Consider the following 19949-nt stretch of genomic DNA (forward strand, 5'->3'; position numbering starts at 1 on the left):
TGCAAATGATAATTATATTGTTCACAGTTGGGGGTAAAATCCTAGTGAAGCTAGGAGGGTAAGTGATGAGAGGGCAGGTGTGTGTAGGTGTGACACACACACGTGTTCACATAATCGTGTGTGTGTTTGGCCCATCGATCATTCAGTGGCTTGATGGATTTTGCTTTCAATGCTGCCTGATGATAATTTGGGACACCATATTTTCCCAGGACACCATATACATATTTGCTCAGTATTCTCACAGCATTACTCAATACTGTAAAGCTGATGGAAATATCTTTTTATTTAAGGACACCCATTAGAAGCACATGGAAGTGCCTGTAGTCTCTGGGGTCTTGAGCATAGAAATGCAACAGAGACATAATACAGAAAACAAATACACAAATGAGTAGAACAGACTTGGCAGTACAATAACACATAAAGGCATTTAAAGGCACATTTAAAGGCTGCTGTTGTTTCCTAAATGAGACCCACATTTCAAGCTTTTGATTATCTCATCTTAAATGCCATTTGTTAATGACATTTTTGACGTCTGTCTCAATTATTTCAGCCTTGTAATAATTACTTCAAGCCTTTGACAAATTTGCGTTTCATTACATTTCATTTAGCGGACGCTTTTATCCAAAGCGACTTACAATTACCAATTACGGGGACATTCTCCCTGGAGTAACTAAGGGCTAAGTGCCTTACTCAAGGGCACACTAGTGGTGGTGTTCCTGGCGGGATTTGAACTCACAACCTTCCGATCTTCAGCTCACCTCACTATCCATTAGACCAGTGCTTCTCAAAGTGTGGTCCGCGGACCACTGGTGGTCCGTGAGCGCCCCCTAGTGGTCCGTGAGTATATTGGTAACATTTCACATTTGAAATACATAAATACATTTCAGTTTTCCGCACTCTCACGGGAATATCTCCACAATGGAGCGAGGTTAAGTTTAACTTTTGATTGCATGATATAGCCCAGAGCAACACCTTCATCACACATGTTGCCACTTGTTTGTACCATTTTCAGGCGATTTGTAATCTGTTCTAGAAAACGATGTGTTTTTTGATATTTGTGGAGTTAGGTGGTCCGCGAGTGTTTTTTTGTTGGTTAAGGTATGAAAAAGTTTGAGAAACACTGCATTAGATCAACATTATCTGGTTTCATCCAGAGACATCATTTGTATCACACTGAGTAAAAGAAAAAGGAAATAATATATTGATAGAGAAGACCTGTGTGAAAGACTTCAACACGCTTTATTTGATCAGACAAACCAATGGAGAATTAGGAGCCACGTGAATAATTGAATCAATTGCCACTTTGTTTGTTTTTGCGCTTCAATTACAACAAATGTGAAGCTGGGAGGGGATCTGTGTCGGCATACTGATCATCTGGTGCACGACAAATCAGAGGTGGTCTTGGATAAGAGACCATGTTGGATTGTTTTGGACTGCTACAGTGTCTCTCTGAGTATCAGGAGAAGTAATCAGGTGCTGTGCACACATTGTAACCAGGCGTGCTGCATGGTTTATTTGGATCAAATCAAATCCCCAAAGGAGTGAGAACATGGTGCTGTAGTCAAAGAACGAGAACTCAAACACTGGAGACATGCTTTATTTATTAGCTAATTAGCTTCTATATATTTAAGATAACATAATATATTATATCCAGAGAAACAAGTCTGCATATTGTACAGAGTTTCCATTTCACACACACAGAAGAAGATTTCTGTGTCAAAAGCGTACTCACCGACTGGAAATGTTGGAGTCATGACATGACCTGTTTCTTTCTGGTAAAGCCATTTTGAAACTCTTGTTAAAGTTGTTTGGCTTTACTAATAAAAGAGGACAGTATTTTTGTTTGCGTCAGCTTCTTGTTGAGGAGCTCTACCAGGCAAAAGAAGCCTTTCTGGCATATTTCAGAAATGTTATTAATATCCGCTGCCCCTCTCAAATAAAGTAATCCACTTCACTAAACCTAATACTGCTTGCTGTCCCAGGTTATAGTTGACTTTAATATTAAGTGGGAACGACTGGCTACAATGCAAAGGAGCCACAAAGGAAATATTTCAAGAGGAAGTTGAGTTTGGATCAAACATGTTTTTATTTAAGGTTTTTGTCATATACAAACAAAATATTCAATTAATTAAATTCGGAAATACATTTTTTCACCAAGAAGTTTCTTTTAAAATCTCATAAAGGTTAAGAGATCTTTGTCATGGTTACAGTGGCCTAAGGTTAGGGAACTGTCATTGTTAAAACAAATCAACATAAAACAAGCAGCTGTCTTCATTTGAAAGTCTGAAGTTTTGTTTCCCTACTGTAGACTTAATGTTTTTATAATAGCATCACGCTATACTTCCTCCTTTGCTCCAGACAGTCAAGAGTTGTATCATACTAAGGCCGTTAAAGGGCTAAGCCTTAGCTCTATGGCCTGAGTTAAAGAGGAAGCCACTGTGTAAACAACTGTATCATCGGCGTATAAATGAAACCGTGCTGGGTTTATCCCATTTCCTAGTTCATTTATAAAGATGGAGAATAAGACAGGGGCCAAAATAGAACCTTGTGGAACACCTTTGTTTACAGTAAGAGCAGCTGAGGTATAATCTTCTGAGACACACTGAGTTCTTTCAGATAGATAGTTTTTAAACCAGCTCAAAGCCATTTTGCCAAGACCTATGCAGCCAAGCCTCTGGAGTAGCAATGCATGATCCACAGAATCAAAAGCTTTAGACAGATCAACAAACAATGCTGCACAGTGTTTTTTCTTGTCTAGTGCTTCAATTATGTCATTTGAGACTAGCATAGCCGCTGAAGTAGTACTATGGCCTGATCTGAAGCTTGACTGAGACTCGCTAAGAATATTATGGTCAGTTAGAAACTTTTTCAGTTGTTCGTTTACAAGAGATTCAAAGACTTTGGCCATTACAGACAGTCTGGAAATAGGGCGATAATTATTTAGGTCAGAGGGTCTCCGCCCTTTAACAAGGGGAGAACCATGGCCGACTTCCATGAGCTAGGTAATTCACCAGCATAAAGACTGAGAACATGAACACAAACACAATAAAAAGGAATAACCATTCAGATTGAAAACCTCTGGGGGATTATAGTAAATTCTTGTAATCTGATTACATTGTCGAAATGATATGTGATCCATTACAACTCAACCCTGTTTACCTGCCAGTGTCTGATTCAGAGACACAATGAAAGACTGTCCTCAGCAAAACATGAACTGCATGAACCAGACGTGCTCATAATGCCATGTCTGTGCTGCTGTACATACTGTAGGAGTCTCTGCACACTGTACAGAAGGCCTTTGGTTTACATATCTTCATATAACATCATAAGAATGAGTGTAATGTTCCAGCGCCTGATTCACACAGGAAACATTTGACTGTTGGTTAATTATAGCAGTGACTCACTGTTACACAGAGGATGATGAGCTTCTTATTCTTATGGTTTCATTACTGTTTGTTAAAGCTACACTCATCACATTTTACTTTAACGACGACTCTTTATCGCACTGCAAAGGAGAAAACTAGATTTATTTCTGAAACTGAAGAGTAAAAACGAAAGAAAGCTGGGTTCATCAGTGTTATAGAAGTTTACCATTTGTCGCAAAGTTGCCTTAAAACCAGTGATTTTCATTTTTTTGGTATTCATCCTATGACTTAGGGGTATCGACATTTTCTTGTGGGTTTTTATGCTACACGTGCATGCAACATGTTGCTGTGATACATTTGTTACAGATGTGACTCCCCGCGGGTGTCACCTGCTGTCAATCTTTGAGTGCCTAAAGTACTTCCAGCTGTTTTAGGTGTAAAGTAGCTGCTGAAAGAGACGCTTTTGGCGAGGCGTCGTTATAAAAGTCCCTGAATGCATCACACGCCACACACTCTATCCCTACAGTGAAAAGAAAGAAAAAAAGAAGAGAAGCAGAAAGAGAGAGAAACCCAGGGAAGACTGACACACATTAACAAGCGGCTTGCACTTTACAGCTATCACAGCACATGATTTAGTGATATCGAAGTTCAAATCTTTCAGTTACCGTCGGCACATGAAGCAGCCTTATAATTTGGGCTTTATTTATCTAGTGGACACACAACAACATCTTCAGTCCAGGTGAGGGACATGGGATCAGATTCCTGGGGTCCTATGTTGACTTTCCATTACGGAGGCATACCTTTTGTTTGCTACTGTAAACTGCGAGCATCTGTGATAAGAGCCTATGATTTTAGCACTTGTGTCATACATAATAAACACCACGGACAATGTTACCTCGAGGACATGTTTTTGAGTTTGCTGTTTTCTCAAAGCAACATGCGTGTGCCTTTTTGTAATCCAAACTGTTTTCTTCTTCTTCTTCTTCTTCTTCTTCTTCTTCTTCTTCTTCTTCTTCTTCTTCTTCTTCTTCTTCTTCTTCTTCTTCTTCTTCTTCTTCTTCTTCTTCTTCTTCTTCTTCTTCTTCTCCTGTAGATGTAGACTAAGTGCAATAACTTAGTTTGCAGTGTATTGATCGTTTGCATTCACACTTGCAGTTTGGTCTGAATTTGAGCCACACCATTTTTTTGCAGGGTAAATAGGAACTAAAACAGTGAATCGATGCGAAATTGGGTATGACAAGACTTAGAAACTGTTTTTAAACCTTGTGGTTTTTCACCCAAAACCCACTGATAAAGTGTCTCACCACTGAGCGAGTTCAATTAGTTGAAGCTCCATGTAAAGATGCCCTCCGGCAGTCTGTTGGTTGGCATTTAGGTTTAGATTTTTTTCTCTGATCTTAAAGGCTCTGCATACCGTATTCAGAGCATGAATATAGCAAATCAAAAATGTGAAAGGTCAATATGTAGTCAAGTAATACTGTATCTCTGTAAGATCTGCCTGTGTGTGATGTAATACGGGCTTCTCTGAAAAAGGCTATGCGTGTAACAAGTGACAGTTGACAAGTGTTCCGGATATTTGTAAGAACATCACCAAAAAGGAGAAATAACTTTGTAAGATATTATACAGACAGTTGTACGAGTGTATGTTGAATATTTTATGTGCTTTACTGATGATTTCAACAAAACTGTTTTGTTAACTGATCAAATGTTATGACTCATTATTCTAAAAGTTGTAGCACCATTTAAAGAAACCTGGTTTTTATATGGTTTGATCTGCCTTTTTGTCACGATTCTCATGTTATGTCACGTTTGTAGTTTTGTCTGTGTTGGTGTTTTTCTTGTCTTTGGGTTTCCTGTCTTATTAAAGTGTTCACCCCCGTTTCCTGCCTGTCTGCTTTCTGTCTGTTTCCCTCCCTGATTACCCGATTGTGTTCACCTGTTGTCCTTGTGTTTCTCCTCTCCTGCCCGGCTGTTTCTCGTTGTCATGATTACCCCTCCCTGTATTTAGTCTTGTCTCTTTCTCTGTTCAGTGTTGGGTCGTTGTTTGTTGGTGACTGAGTTCACCGGTGAGTGTTCCGTGTTTTGGCATTATCCTTGAAATAAAGGGTTTCTCAAAAGTTATCTGCATTTGGGTCCTGCTTCCTTCACTCGACCGTGACACTTTTGGAGTCTCTATATCTTTTTCAGAACTCTCTCCATCATGAGACCTGAACCTTGCCAACATCGCTAAGAGTGACAACATGACCCAATACATATGACACATCTTCATCTACTTTGATTTGACCCTTTCACAGTGTGGCATCCCTGGAGATAAATATACACACACCCTTGAATGTATCCGCTTTTTACTAAAGGCAGTGCTGCTCTGTCACCATCAGCTTATTTAACATCGCTGCATGAGAGAGAAAAATACTGAGGGTGAAAAAAGGAATTAGGAACAGGGTTGAGCTCAAAGCTTCTTCGGGCCCTGAGGCAACACGCTGGCCAGCTCGTCTCTCCTAAAACATCTCCCATGCATACATTAATCATCGAATGAGCAGTAAGCTTCTCTGAGTGATTTGGGAGTTGGATTCTATTTGACCAGGTTATTTACTTTGGATGTTAACTGTCAAGAAATGTGGCAATACTTCAGTAATTAGCATGCAACAGAGTCTCCAATCCCAACTGTGAGAACATTGAGTTACTCTGAGTAAAAGAAGGTTTGCTAAACAACACCTTTTATTTACAAGGTGATTGTTATCCACAGCGACAGACAGTGTTGCTGATAGCAGCTCAGTGCCGTTCTCAAGGACGCACAGATGTTTCATACATCTGTGATTCATAACAAAGGTTGGGCTCTCTAATCTTGGGCTGCATATTTGATCGCTTCACAATCCTTTGCCTGAACCTAATACAGGAAATGAAAAAAGTTTACCATCTTTCTTATGACAACACCTGTTATTTTCTCAGTTTAGAGCATTTCATCATGTGCTCCCTGGTGGCTGTCTGTCTTGAAACTGTTTGTCCACGACTCACTTCACATTACACACCATTAGCCCCCTCACAAAGATTATTGCTGGCATCATCAAGCCTGTTGGCTGCGACCTTAGATAGATTAACATGCAAACACACTCACATACTGTACAGGCGCACACACACACACACACACACACACACACACACACACACACACACACACACACACACACACACACACACACACACACACACACACACACACACACACACACACACACACAGACTCATAAACCCATCAACACTGCACAAAGCAATTTGGTCCTTTTGTTATTCTCAGACAGCTTTTTTACAAAGATACAATCTGAACCAAAAAAATGACCACCTCACATGTTTGTAAACTTGTAATGATACATTCCCTACATCCAACTTCTATTGAATGAGCAATCATTGCTTGTGAGCTCTATGACACAGAGCTCCATTGTTGTCGAGAAACTATTCAAATAACATCGATGAGGGACGATTTTACACGCGGTGATATTATGCTGAACTCCACCTGGAGACACTGTTATATATTTCGAATTAATCCCACAAACCCCGCTAATGAAAGTATTCTCTAGCACAAATGCAAATCTACAGCTCAAAATAGACCTAGCAGATGCATTCTATGGCACAATAAACTGAGTAACTATTAAAAGATAGGCCAAGTGGACAAAAGCTCAGCTAAAAATGACATAAATGTCCATTTAATTTATAAAAAGGCAATCGTTTGCTGATACACTTTCACAATAACAACTCAAGGAGGTGATAATATGGCAGGGTTGTGTTTACAGCTTGTTGCTCAGCCCTCAAGTGTCCAACACAAATCAATGATTGCTGGTCCAAGTCAAATTAGACTACTCTTCACAAAGATAGAAGAGCAAACACACATGACCTGTTTCTACTCGCACACACAAACACACACTCGAAACCCTTGGCTTCTCCTCCACTAACGCAGCACTTGGCCCGTAAACAGCACTTAAAATGATATCATGATGTTTCCACTGAAGATGAAACACGTCCTTCAGTCACCCTCCTGTCCTGGCTAACCTTCAGCCTGATCTCAGTGCAGCTTTGCAGGGCGAGAGTTGGTCATGGCAGCACCTGACCATGTGACGACGTTTCCATTACAGCGCAGGCAGTGTGATATCTGTCTCGCCCTCTGTGTTTGTAATAGAAGCAGCATTGATTGGTGAGTGAACTGTGAGCGTTGTGTGTGTGTGTGTGTTTCTGTGTAAGTGTGTGAATGGCAGGTCTGCTGTGTGATTTGAAGCATTTTGAAACCTCTCTGCTAAAGTGCCAGGTTCATCCTTTGATGGATGGCCTTCTGGTGGTTCACTCTGATTTGAGTCAGACACCTCATTCCATTCATGCTGTGTGTGTGTGTGTGTGTGTGTGTGTGTGTGTGTGTGTGTGTGTGTGTGTGTGTGTGTGTGTGTGTGTGTGTGTGTGTGTGTGTGTGTGTGTGTGTGTGTGTGTGTGTGTGTGTGTGTGTGTGTGTGTGTGTGTGTGTGTGTGTGTGTGTGTGTGTGTGTGTGTCAGAGCTGAATGAAAAAATGTTTCAGAATAAACAAAACATCAGATTCTTTGTTGCTGTCAAATTCATTCATACAACACTATTTTTGTATTTTTAAAAAATCGTACCGTTCCAGTTTTTTGCTAATGCTGCGGCTGTAGTATGTGTGTGTGTGTGTGTGTGTGTGTGTGTGTGTGTGTGTGTGTGTTTTATGTGTGTATGCACTGATGGCCTGAGAGCCTGTTCTGCAGGAGCCACAGAAAACTGTTCCTCTCTAAATTCAATTACCACAGCAAGCCGAGATGCAGGGGCAACAAGAGGCTAGGGGACGGCATGGTCTGCTTCACGCACTAGAGGCCTATCAATTTGGATTTCACAAGCTTGATTTCACCTTTCCACACAAGCCGGCGTCCGTAACATGATACCCAATCCTTCATGTGTCATAACTCCTCTGTGCCAACTTTCAGTTTGCACGAGATTGCCTGAGATTTCTTTCTAGGTTGCCAACATGAAATCTATATGATGGTGGCACTGGCAGGTTATTGGTGCAGGATGTGAGCATGTTCTTTACCTGGTGATTTGTAGAGATGCGATTATTGTGTTTGACTACATTTAGACTTAGAAATCTTAAAGTGCTCCTCTGACTCGTGCTTTTATCGGAGTATCAGTCCAATTACATTTTTGCAATGTCCCCCATCATTTATAGCTGTGAGCAGTGCCACTTAGACTGTCTTCCTCTATTTTATGGACTCTTGATTTCACTCCGACTCCTCCTTTCTGATGTGACAGTGGTGGAAAAATTGTGATGTGCAGGAATAATGATATTTGAGTGCCGGCTTCTGGTGTGTAATTGAAACACTGGGGCACATTCACACCACACCCTCCACCCTTCTAGTGCCAGCTGTGCAGGAGCATGGTTCCCTTTGCTGTCTCTCACGCTGCTGGCCGGTGGCGAGCAGATAAATGATCTCTGTTGTTTGTTACTGGTTTACTCCAACACACCTGCAGAAAAACAAACCTGTGAATCTCTGTGTCTCTCACGGTCTGCTATGTGCCACTACATAAAAACAACAGTATGCATGTTTTGCTGTGACTGACAGCGTTGTATAATATATACAGTCTATGGTTGTCATATAACACTGTTTGAAATAGATGTAAAGTGTCTTGTATATTGGGTTGCATTTCCAGGATAAATAAAATGCTTATTTGCATTTCAAATCATAAACGTTGTCTTCACCCGTCTGCCGCTGTCCTTCTTGTTTCTGATCAGTACTATACATACGCAGCTCTAAGGGATGGAAACATGGACCGATGGCCTTAACTACCTTCATCATCAGATCCATACAATGTGTTTTCAAGCCAGTGAAGTGCTAAATGTTACAGCCCATGTGTCATAAGGATTGCCTTCGTTAAGCCCATGCTAAGGAGGCAATTAAGGCCTTGTTCAAACTGTGTAATAAATATATAATTATAAAACAATAAAGTAAAAATAAATGCCTATTATGTTCCACTTTCCTCTGTTACATGATCACTGACAATGAATGCATCATAAGTTGTGGTTGGTAACAAAGCTGTGGGAGGTTGGGTCCCAATATAGTCTGCAGTATCTGGTTTGGAGAATATTTGCTGAACTAATTGTTTATTGTGTGTGTGGGTGTGTGTGTGTGTGTGTGTGTGTGTGTGTGTGTGTGTGTGTGTGTGTGTGTGTGTGTGTGTGTGTGTGTGTGTGTGTGTGTATGTGTGTGTGTGTGTTGTCAGGGTGCGTCTAGAGGCCTTCTCAGACAACAGTGGGAAGCTGCAGCTCTCTCTGCAGGAGATCATAGAATGGCTGACAGCCAAGGACGAGGAGCTGTCGGCGCAGCTGCCCATAGGAGGCGACGTGGGAGCCGTCCAGCACCAGAGAGAGTTCAACCAGGTAATAACGCGCTGCACGATACCTTTCTAGTCCAAACAATACACATCCAGGACAAATACTGATGGGAAGAGGCTTTATTTGACCTGAACAAAAGTACACATGTTCTCAGATAAATTGAGACTGTAGCTGAGATGCATACAGAATAAAAACAGACAGTGTTGTGTGTGGCGACTAAGGCAATACTTCTGCTATAGTACTGGGTGCCCTCTAAAGTCCTATATACTATACATGTGAAAAATATTTTGAGGGCGTGCCAAGGGTCATGTGCTATGATCTGTCAACAAGCGGTCCCTGTCGTTGAGCTTTGAGAAGCCAGAAATATGAAGGCAAATGATTTTGGATGCAGTTTTTGAAGTGGGTGAATTTGTTGTTTAACACTGTAAAGATGAGTAGCAGTGAGGTATGATGGGATCAATGCTTTATCAAAGGTATTTGCAGACAACTTTGCCGGCCTCTTTTCTATGTAATACTGTACATCTATTGATCACAGCTCAGTCAATTTTCCAGACTCAAAAGACTACACCTTCTGGCCTTACAGTAGCTTGCACGACAACTATGCTCCATTTACTATACAAAAAACAAGAAACCAAAGCATTTATGAAGCTTTAACCAAACCATTTAATGTTATGCGTTTATCCCTGAAATTTAACTTGAAACAATTTCTGATTCAGAATTGTTCTGATCTATTTTTCAACTAATGTCACTTTCTATTGTGCATGACATTCAACTGAGCTAAACGTTTGTGTGTTTTAATGTATTTACAAGTCAAGGTTGGCTCTGTCTAATGATTAGTTGTAGCAGTATAAAAAATAACCTTGTACGATGTGAGGGTCTAAGGATAGAGGGTGTCGTTTTTCTCATACTGTCAGATTGTCTCATTCTGAACAATCTGTGCTGTTGTATTTGCTGTAAAGTGTCTCTACTGTAGGCTATTTTTTATTATATGAACAGCACTTTGGCTCGACCAAAAATCGTTTATAAATGTGCTATATAAATAAAACTTGATTTGATTTGACTCTTTGTTAAATTAACAAAAGTGTGTATCAACCCTGAGCCACATGCGGATTAGCTGTTCCACCTTTTGTCTCTGTGTAATAGTGATCAGTCAATAGGATGTTTGTGCTGCACGAAGGATCCAAACAAGCATTTGCTTCATATATTTAATTTCTCAATACCCAATGGTAAACTGATCTGAGCCTCTTTAACATTTTATTTTTCACAATATTAAAGTTCAAGGCTTAAGCAAACATCAGTAACACCTGCTCCTCCTGTCAGATAATTCCTCCATGGCTCAGTGATTTGAACTGGCTTGTAAAAGCCTCCAAGGGCTTGTGTGGATAGAAAGGCACACAAGCTCACAAGCCTGGAGATTGAGACCTCATTGATCACAGCACAAATGTGCTTGTTTATCTTTTCAATACCTTTTTTCTTCCTCATATTGAAGCCAACACTTTTCCTCAAACCAAGGGTCATTATTTGACTTACAAGTGCAACTGAAACGTTTTCTAATCGTTTTCCCTTTGAGGAACACAGACCAGATATCAACACAGACCAGATATAAAAAACACTTTTTCTTACCCAGTAAGCCAGCGTTTTGGATTTTCTTAAAGGCTCTGCAACGCCCCACAAGTGTATTCAATTTTTTTTGGCTGATCAAAACTCCATAAAGGTTAAAGTTCGTTTGAGGCCATGATGGGCATCAAACTACAGGTGTAAATTGTCCCATTTGGTGAACAACATCTAACTCAAGCACAGCATAAATGGGTGTTTCCTTTGCTTGTGGTTCATATAACATAAATGGATGTAGTCAGTCACCTTGTCATAATCCTTTGGTAGGATGTTAGATGTTTTGCATTGTTTTCCTGTCGCCATCTTGGTGGGGCTGTGGAAGAGAGAGGACCAGTGGTGCCAGGTAACAAAGCATAGAGAAACGCTAAGGTATCAAGCTAGCTTGGAAAGCAAGGTGCATCTGTAAATTACATCAGCTGGGATAACAATTAAAATGCTAATTCTGGCTAGCAAAAAACAGGCTTAAAACAAAAGGTACTTGCCGCTCAAAATTAACAACCAATTATCTTTGTGCAACAAAACATGCTGAACATCGCAGTGCTCGTGACCCCATGTAAGTGATGCAGTGTTAGCAACTTCTTAATCACAAAGAGCAATGCCTTTAAACATGCCATAAAGCTTTATCGTCCATTTCCCTCAACCATAGACTAAAGGAACACCATGTTGTTAATAATATAAGTAAGAAATAGGTATACTCTCATAACTTCTATACGTACAGTCAGACTTAAAACCGGTGAAGTGGACTCCCACTGGCCATTTAACAAAATCCAAGTTGAAGGCACTTTCATGTCCTTCATTTAGAAAACTGACAACCTTTTTTGAGAGTTTTCCCCAAATTATATTTTAGTGGCTTTTGTTTTACTGGGCAGATATAAAGAACATGGCCTTCCTGTGTGTTAAAGACACCCACAGACGGGACCATAACACAAATCAAACAATGTCTTGAAGGCAAGAACGTCTCTAGACTGACATCGTTTTTAATTGACGTGTTATATAGCCCTGTGTGCACTGTGTTGAAGAAGACTCATAATGTCTGCAACAGACAGAGGTGCCCTGCAGGAAAGTGTGTGTGTGTGTGTGTGTGTGTGTGTGTGTGTGTGTGTGTGTGTGTTTGTGTGTTTGTGTTGTATTTGTCTTAAAGACATACGAATTGTTAGCCTGTTTACATTCTTATTGTTTTAAAAAAAAAACATAAATCCACCAACATTTCGAAATCAATAAAACAACGATTCAATGAATGCATTGAAATGTACTTGAAGGTGTGTTTGAAAGGTAGAACCGTTACAAATAATGCTCTTTGGATTCTCACTCCTGTGGGGAAATGCCATCGTGGATGCTCTGGATGTTCTTTCATTTCCTGGTAAATCACCTTAGTTGTGGGAGATGTATCTCAGGAAGTGGAACTGGTTCAGACATGCAGAAGCGCGCACAAACACACACACACACACACACACACACACACACACACACACACACACACACACACACACACACACACACACACACACACACACACACACACACACACACACACACACACACACACACACAAACAGACATACAGACAGTCACATTCACACACATTTGTAATTGGTTCTCTAACTCTAAGCACAGCAGAGTTTCCTTTCCTGCCCTCTCTCCAATTCTCTGTGCTGTCAGTTTGTGTAGTGTTTCTGAAAGGTAACTTGTGTTGACAGTTAGAGGTTTGTGGCTCCCATTTAATCCCACTTCAACTTCCACCATGACTGGTGCACTGTGGAATAAGCCTCCCAATTAAGAGGACAATACAAACACAACAACAACACTTACAAACAGTGCTGCAGTTGCTTCCCCTCCCTCTCCAATTGAACTTGTATTGTCCCTCCTCAGCCCTGTTTGTCACTCCCTGTCTTCTCTTCATGCTTTAAAAACTATAGGTTACTTACGTAACCCCAGTCCTCAGAGTAACATGAAGTGAGATGTCTCACTATGGGATGCGCCCATAGACTGTATATATAAATGGACGTAGGGTCCGTGACGTCACCCATAGGATTCTGCAGAGTTGCCGTGAAGCCCTTAGTAGGCGGAGTCGGCCACTAACGGCTCAACAGTGACGTCAGAGTTCAACTCCCGCCTTCTCCAGCCTGCTCCAAATAAGGGCAAAGAGGCGGAGCCGAGGCGGAGCCGAGGCGGAGCCGAGGCGGGACCTGCTGCCACATAGCTGGAAGTTCCAGAGCTAGCTGAAGCTACCAAGCTAAGCTAACATGCTCCCCATCTGCACGCTGCCGTCGCATTTTACGTTTCTAAGGTAAGCGGCCTTGAAACTATTCAGCAAAACTATAAATAATAATCTAAGTTATTGAGTTTTTAGCATAATACTTCAGAATCTTAAAACCCCTTAACGTTTATGCAATTGTGCTAAATTCAACACTGGAATCAAGCAAATATTAATGTTTGCATGACATTAGTTATTTATATTTTGATATCACTTAACTATACATTTAATACATTTAAGTCAAGCTAAGGTACGGTGGTACAGCTAAGGTGATGGTAGCTAGTTAGTGCTCTTACCTGTGAGGCCTCCTCCAAACAGCATAATAACCAGACTGTATTATTCAAACTAAGTACCAGTTCTAGATCCTTGACTTCAGACAAACAATTCAAAAGACAAAATGTATTTAAAGACCAATCTTTATTTGAAGGTGCCTCTTAACCTGAGATATTAGTTATACAGTAATAGTATTGACAATCTAAAAAAACGGAGCAACTCAACAGTCAACTTTATGTTTCTTATTGTCTAAAGCATTTATTATTTTCATTTTCCCCCTCTCATATTCAGTGTGGACGGATTGAGACAGCATGGTGTCCAGAGAGCTGCAGAGACTTCAGGGAGAAACCTCCGTGTGATGGACGTCCTGTCTGTTGGTTTGGAGAAGGACTGAGGGTCTTTCCTCTGCGAGGAGGACCAGGGCTGATGGAGGAGCTGATACCATAGCTGATACCAACTGCACAGGCCTAGTCTGTCACGTTATTTGACTAAATGTGTTTACTTATACATGTAATAGGTTTACACCTTCTGTCCATATGTGCTTTTTATTTAAAACATTTGATTAACTTTTGGTTCACATTTCAATAAATTGTATTTGCATTCCTTTTGTCCATTATTCTTACTGAAAATGTTAGATTACACATTCACATCTGACTGAAGATTGGCCCCATTTATTTGTGACGTTGCAAACTCTGTGGTACAAGGCACAAGTGATGTGAAGCTCATAAAGTGAGGCAAATAGAAATAATCAGCTGATGGAGTGTAGATGTGGAAATAGCTGCATTCGATCAGCTGACTGTGTTTTACAATACAAGTAGTTTCTTAGTGAATGTCCTGTACTGGTCTTAAAATCTCATAACATCAGCCTTTAATGTTCCTCTTGGATGTTCTTCTTGACCCTCAGAGAAGGAGAAGATGTCGTGTCTTTTAGGCATGTCCTTTCCTAACAAAAATGACAGGAAACATAAAACATATTATTGCAGAACAAGTGTTATTTTGTTATTTTGTTTTGTTTTGTAAGTGTGTTATTTTGTTATTTTGTTAGGTGTGTTTGTGTGTTTAGGGGCTGTAGATATAATTATTTTGTAATTGTAAAGTTTTTTTTTTATTTTAACAGTGAGCAATCAGATTATGAATGAACAGTATGAAGTTCATCAACATTGAAATATATGTTATTATCAAAATAATATTTAACTGTTACAAAACGTAGTGCAACTGTAGAAGCTTGCTCTGTTGTCTCACTGAAAGAATAACTTTTACCACGTTTTTACAGACAATATTGAGAGATAAATAGTAGCAGTTCTCACTATGTGTTAAATATCTTTGCCTTCAATACATTAAATTAGAAAGCTGACAAAGTCATATTGCTAAATATCTAAATGTAACTTTTTGCATGGAATAAACCCTCAACTTAACTGATGTGTAGGTGATCTAGTATTTAGTATTGTTTATTGGAATGTATATCAGTGTATTAAAGTCAATACTTCATTTATTTAAACCAATATCTTTCTTGATTCTGTGTACAGTATGAAAAAAGAGTCTTAGTACCTGAGCTGAAGTTCACTGCTGTGAGGAGTCCAGTTCTGTCTCTCACTCTCTGGTCCAGCCTGTCTGCATCACCTGGACACCTTAAACAAACAGATATATATGTAAAGTACCATGTGTACAAACAATATAACTGATTCTCTTCTGTTGGACATGTTGGATTGTGTATTGTCCGAGTCAGGGTCCTTTTTATTTTACTGTAACTTTGGAAGTTGTGTTACCAATGCTTACTGTTTATTTGATACCCATTTGGTAATGCAATTAATAAAAACAATAAGGTTTGGGTTCGTTCCTCAGATGACTGTGACGTTAAGGTGTAAGCTCGATAATGAACTCCAGCTCAACCAACCATATTGTAATATCTAAGTAATCATCTTGAAATATGACATTAATAATTGTAATATACACACATCTTATTGTGAGGTTGATTTCACATACACTACTTCGACATTAGCTTGTCTACATACTCTAGCATAGCCAATTTAAATTAACCTTAGATGCATCCAGTTCTACCTACATAATAAAATATCTCTAAGTCACAAGGATGTAACCTTATTTTATCAACCTCAAACAGAAGCCGTTTGTTCAACAGTATTATCCCACTTAACGCTTAACACTTGTCTATTTCGTTTTAACCTTTATATACACAGTCTATGATTTTAACTTGGAGGCTACGATTAGCATCGTTAGCACCGATGTAGCTACCACTAGCTTACATACTAACCCAAGCCTTACCATTCATTACGTAGCTGATTAAAATCATTAACACATAACTAAAGCACTCGAATTGTACTTACCGCATTCATGCACCGTCTGTTTTAACCGCAGAGCGAGTCACAATAGTCCGATATATAAGCATGAAGAACAAACAACCACGGCCGGCTTCAAGTTGTGTTTCCTGGATGAGCTGAGCAGGCAGAGTCCCTGTCGCTAGTTTCACGGAGCAGCTAGCAGAGAGACAAGAAGCTAACAGCGGCAGGCAGAGCGACAGAGCCGTCACTCAATGTGACCACGCCCTAATTTATGCACAAACTTTAAGACCTAATATAAATAAAAGGGTCGCGTTAGAAAACAATTCACTCTCAGATCCATAATCATGAAGGTGGAATCTAACTATATCGATAATAAAAATGTATGGAGCCAGGGAGAGAAACATGTTTTTTTCTGCTGTAAAATTGGGCATTTTAACATGGGGGTCTATGGAAATTGCTCCTTTCTGCAGCCATCGCCTATCGGCCAATATATGAAGTGCAGTTTGTGGCACTTCCGTATTGGCTTCCCGGCTGTTCCCCAGAGTTTGCCGCTTGGATGCGCCTCATCGCGGAGCAAACAAAAGCATCAATCTCATTACGCCAATCCTGATTGGCTGGTGATCTTGACGTCAGCGTCAGGGAAATCACCCCCTATAAGTAGCTTGCGCCACGACGCATGCGTCATTCAAAATAAGCACCTCTTCTCGCTTCACCATAGCAAGGAGGGCCGTCTGGTGAGACATCTCACTTCATGTTACTCTGAGGCCTGGGGTTACGTAAGTAACCTATAGTTCTCATTCATAACACTCCGTTCGATGTCTCATTATGGGAAATTGTAGCTCCGGTATTGCCAGACGAGCTTATCTCGAAAATCACCAAACCAACCAGAACTTTAACAGGTAGAGCTCTGACTCAACCAGGTGCCCAGCACTGCTTGAGTCACACTGGGAGCAGAACGTCCAGCCTGTTAAGAGGCGGACAAAAGTGAGCGGCGAGGACCAGCTCGCCGCCGCACCAATGTCTTGGATGGGAGATGCAGCCAGACACTGAGTCGAAAGAGCTCGCGGACCCGAGGGTGCCTGCGAACTCTGACTCGTATGGGCCCCAAAGCAATTGCTTCCCCAAACCAGTGGGAGAGCCGTTGCTTAGTAACAGGCTTGCCCTTATAAGGGTTAGCCCATGGACACAAGGGGTTTGGTCATTATGATGAAGCACCCTTGATCTGTCTCTGTACGTGCATAAAGCACGGGCTGGACACGGCAAATCCGGCCGTTGTTCCCCGGAGGAATACAGTGGCGGGGAGGATGCCTCAATGTCAAATGTGGTACTTGAACCAACCGCCTTAAGATAAAGGCAGGGTTGGGCTTCAACCACACTCTGTTTGCCCTGGGGCGAACTGAGTGCATGAAGACTGTACAGATAGCGCATGAGTGCCACTGGCTCGCTTGGCAGCTGCCAGGGTCAGCTTCATGTCACACTGTATTCAGATTGTACCACTCACGGGCCAGGCCCATAGAGCCAAGCGCTCTGGGTGTGGGTGAAAGATCCCCCCCCCCCCCCGCTTGGGACAGTATACTATGTCCCTGCGTAGTGGGAGCTGCCATGGCTGCCCGTACAGCAGCTGATATATCTCCGCTAGCCAGTACATAGCTGGCCAGTGCGGAGCTATCAGAATAAGTGTGTGGTGTTGCTCTCTCACTCTGGCCAGAGTTGGGGGTATCAGAGCCAGGGGTGGGAACGCGTACAGAAGACCCGGGGGCCAATCGTGCGCGAGTGCATCCACGCCTAGCGGTGCATTTAGATCGCGCATCGAAAAGAACAGCTGACACTGAGCGTTGTCTTTCGATGCGAACAGATCCACTGCGGCTCTGCCGTAACGCACCCACAGCTGGCTCACAATCCTTGGATGTAGAGTCCAGTCTACATGAAGTGGTGCACCTCTGGACAGTAGATCTGCCCCGAGGTTCATCACTCCCGGTACGTGCGTCGCTCTCAGGGAGAGGAGACGTCTACCGCTCCATAGGATCAGTTTGCACGCCAGTGTGTGTAACTGGAGAGAACGCAAACCCCCTTGGCGGTTAATATACGATATTGTGGTCGTATTGTCTGTCCTCACGAGGACGTGATGTCCCCTGAGGAAAGGCAGAAAGCGTTTTAGGGTGACCGCTAAAAGTTCCAGGTAATTTATGTGCGCCCGCTGGAGGTCTCTGCTCCAGAGACCCCTCACCGGGCGACCTTCATAAATACCTCCCCAACCTGTCAGACATGCGTCCGTGGTGACCACTTTCCGTGAAAGGACAGCACCCATAGGCACACCTCGTACTAGAAAAGTCGGGTGCAGCCAGTGGCGCAGTGCCATTACGCATTTCACAGTAACCATCACTCTTTAGTTTTAGGGCGGCCACCCAGCGCTGAAACTCCCTCATGTGTAAGCGTCCCAGTCGTACGACCAGGGTGGCTGATGCCATGAGCCCCAGCAATCGCAGGCATGATCTGAAGAGAACATTTTTGCGCAGCTGGAAAAGAGCGAGACAAGCTCTGAAAGCTTTCACTCTTTCCGCTGACAGGCGAGCTGAAAAAGGCACCGAGTTCAGGCGTAAACCCAGGAAGAGTATAGTCTGCGTGGGGCACAACATGCTCTTCTCTGTGTTTATCATGAAACCCAGGTTGAGCAGGTGCTTTACGAGGACATTTGTCTGCGTAACAGCCTCCTGCTCCGACTGTGCGAGAAGCAGCCAGTCGTCCAGGTAGGTTGCCAGGCGAATACCCTGTTGTCTTAACGGGGCTATCGCGGCTTCCGTACATCGTACAAACACCCTTGGACTGAGAGACAGACCGAAGGGGAGTACTCTGTATTCATAACAGAACCCCTGAAATGCGAACCTCAGATATTTCCTGTGTGGATAATATACTGGGATGTGAAAATACGCATCTTTCAGGTCGACTGATGTAAACCAGTCGTCTTGTCGCACGAGCCGCAGCAGAGATGTGTGAGTGAGCATTCTGAACTTATATCTTTTTAGATATCTGTTCAGAGCCCTCAAATCCAGTATTGGCCGAATTCCGTTCCCTCCCCGTTTGGGAACGAGGAAGTACTTGGAATAGAAGCCGCCCTGACTCTGCTCGGCGGGTACAATAGATATAGCCCTCTTTTCTAGGAGTGAGAGAATCTCTCTCTACAGAATGTGGGCTGACTCTCCTCGGGCCTGCGAATGCAGAATGCCCGAGAAGCGAGGGGGGGTGACAGCGAATTGGAGTCTGGGCGGACTGGGACTACAAATCAGCCCGGGACTCTCGACTGGCCCACTTCGGTAGCGCCGGCCCACCGCAGACTTGTATTATCACTGGTCCCACCATTGTAACCACTGGCCCGGAGCATTCGTCCAAAAAAAATCGACTAATAATGAAGAAAATTAACACATTTGTTGCAATAGTAATGTACTAACTGCATTACAACTTGTACTACAACATTTGAATCATCAGTTCTTCCTCATTTTCCTCAATTGTTCATATTTGGTTTATTAAAATAATGATATTGTGGTCATTGTTAAAAAAATGCTGCTATTATGAGTATTATTATTTGTATAATGCGCTTTCTGCCTTCCTGTCATTAGGAGTTAGACATGTAATGGCCATGTAATTGATTTGATTAGAGCCTTCATTATCCTAAACTGCTGGGATATTTCGCCAATACCTTTATATTGTCTACTCTTCACTTACTTGTCAGCATAGGTCGGCATTGATGTACAGAGCCGACAGAAGACCT

The 19949-nt window shown here is 41.9% G+C and overlaps 1 protein-coding gene across 2 annotated transcripts in view; it reads left to right on the top strand.

Annotated features, from left to right (window-relative positions):
* Positions 1–19949, top strand: part of drp2 (dystrophin related protein 2) — a 137541-nt gene that overhangs the window by 52082 nt on the left and 65510 nt on the right. For both annotated transcript variants that reach the window (XM_034093720.1, XM_034093719.1), the window contains one exon: positions 9634–9790. In XM_034093720.1, the coding sequence (XP_033949611.1) occupies positions 9634–9790 (157 nt within the window). The remainder of the gene's footprint in view (positions 1–9633; positions 9791–19949) is intronic.

The sequence above is a fragment of the Pseudochaenichthys georgianus genome, chromosome 10 (assembly GCF_902827115.2).
Source record: "Pseudochaenichthys georgianus chromosome 10, fPseGeo1.2, whole genome shotgun sequence".
NCBI lineage: Eukaryota > Metazoa > Chordata > Actinopteri > Perciformes > Channichthyidae > Pseudochaenichthys > Pseudochaenichthys georgianus.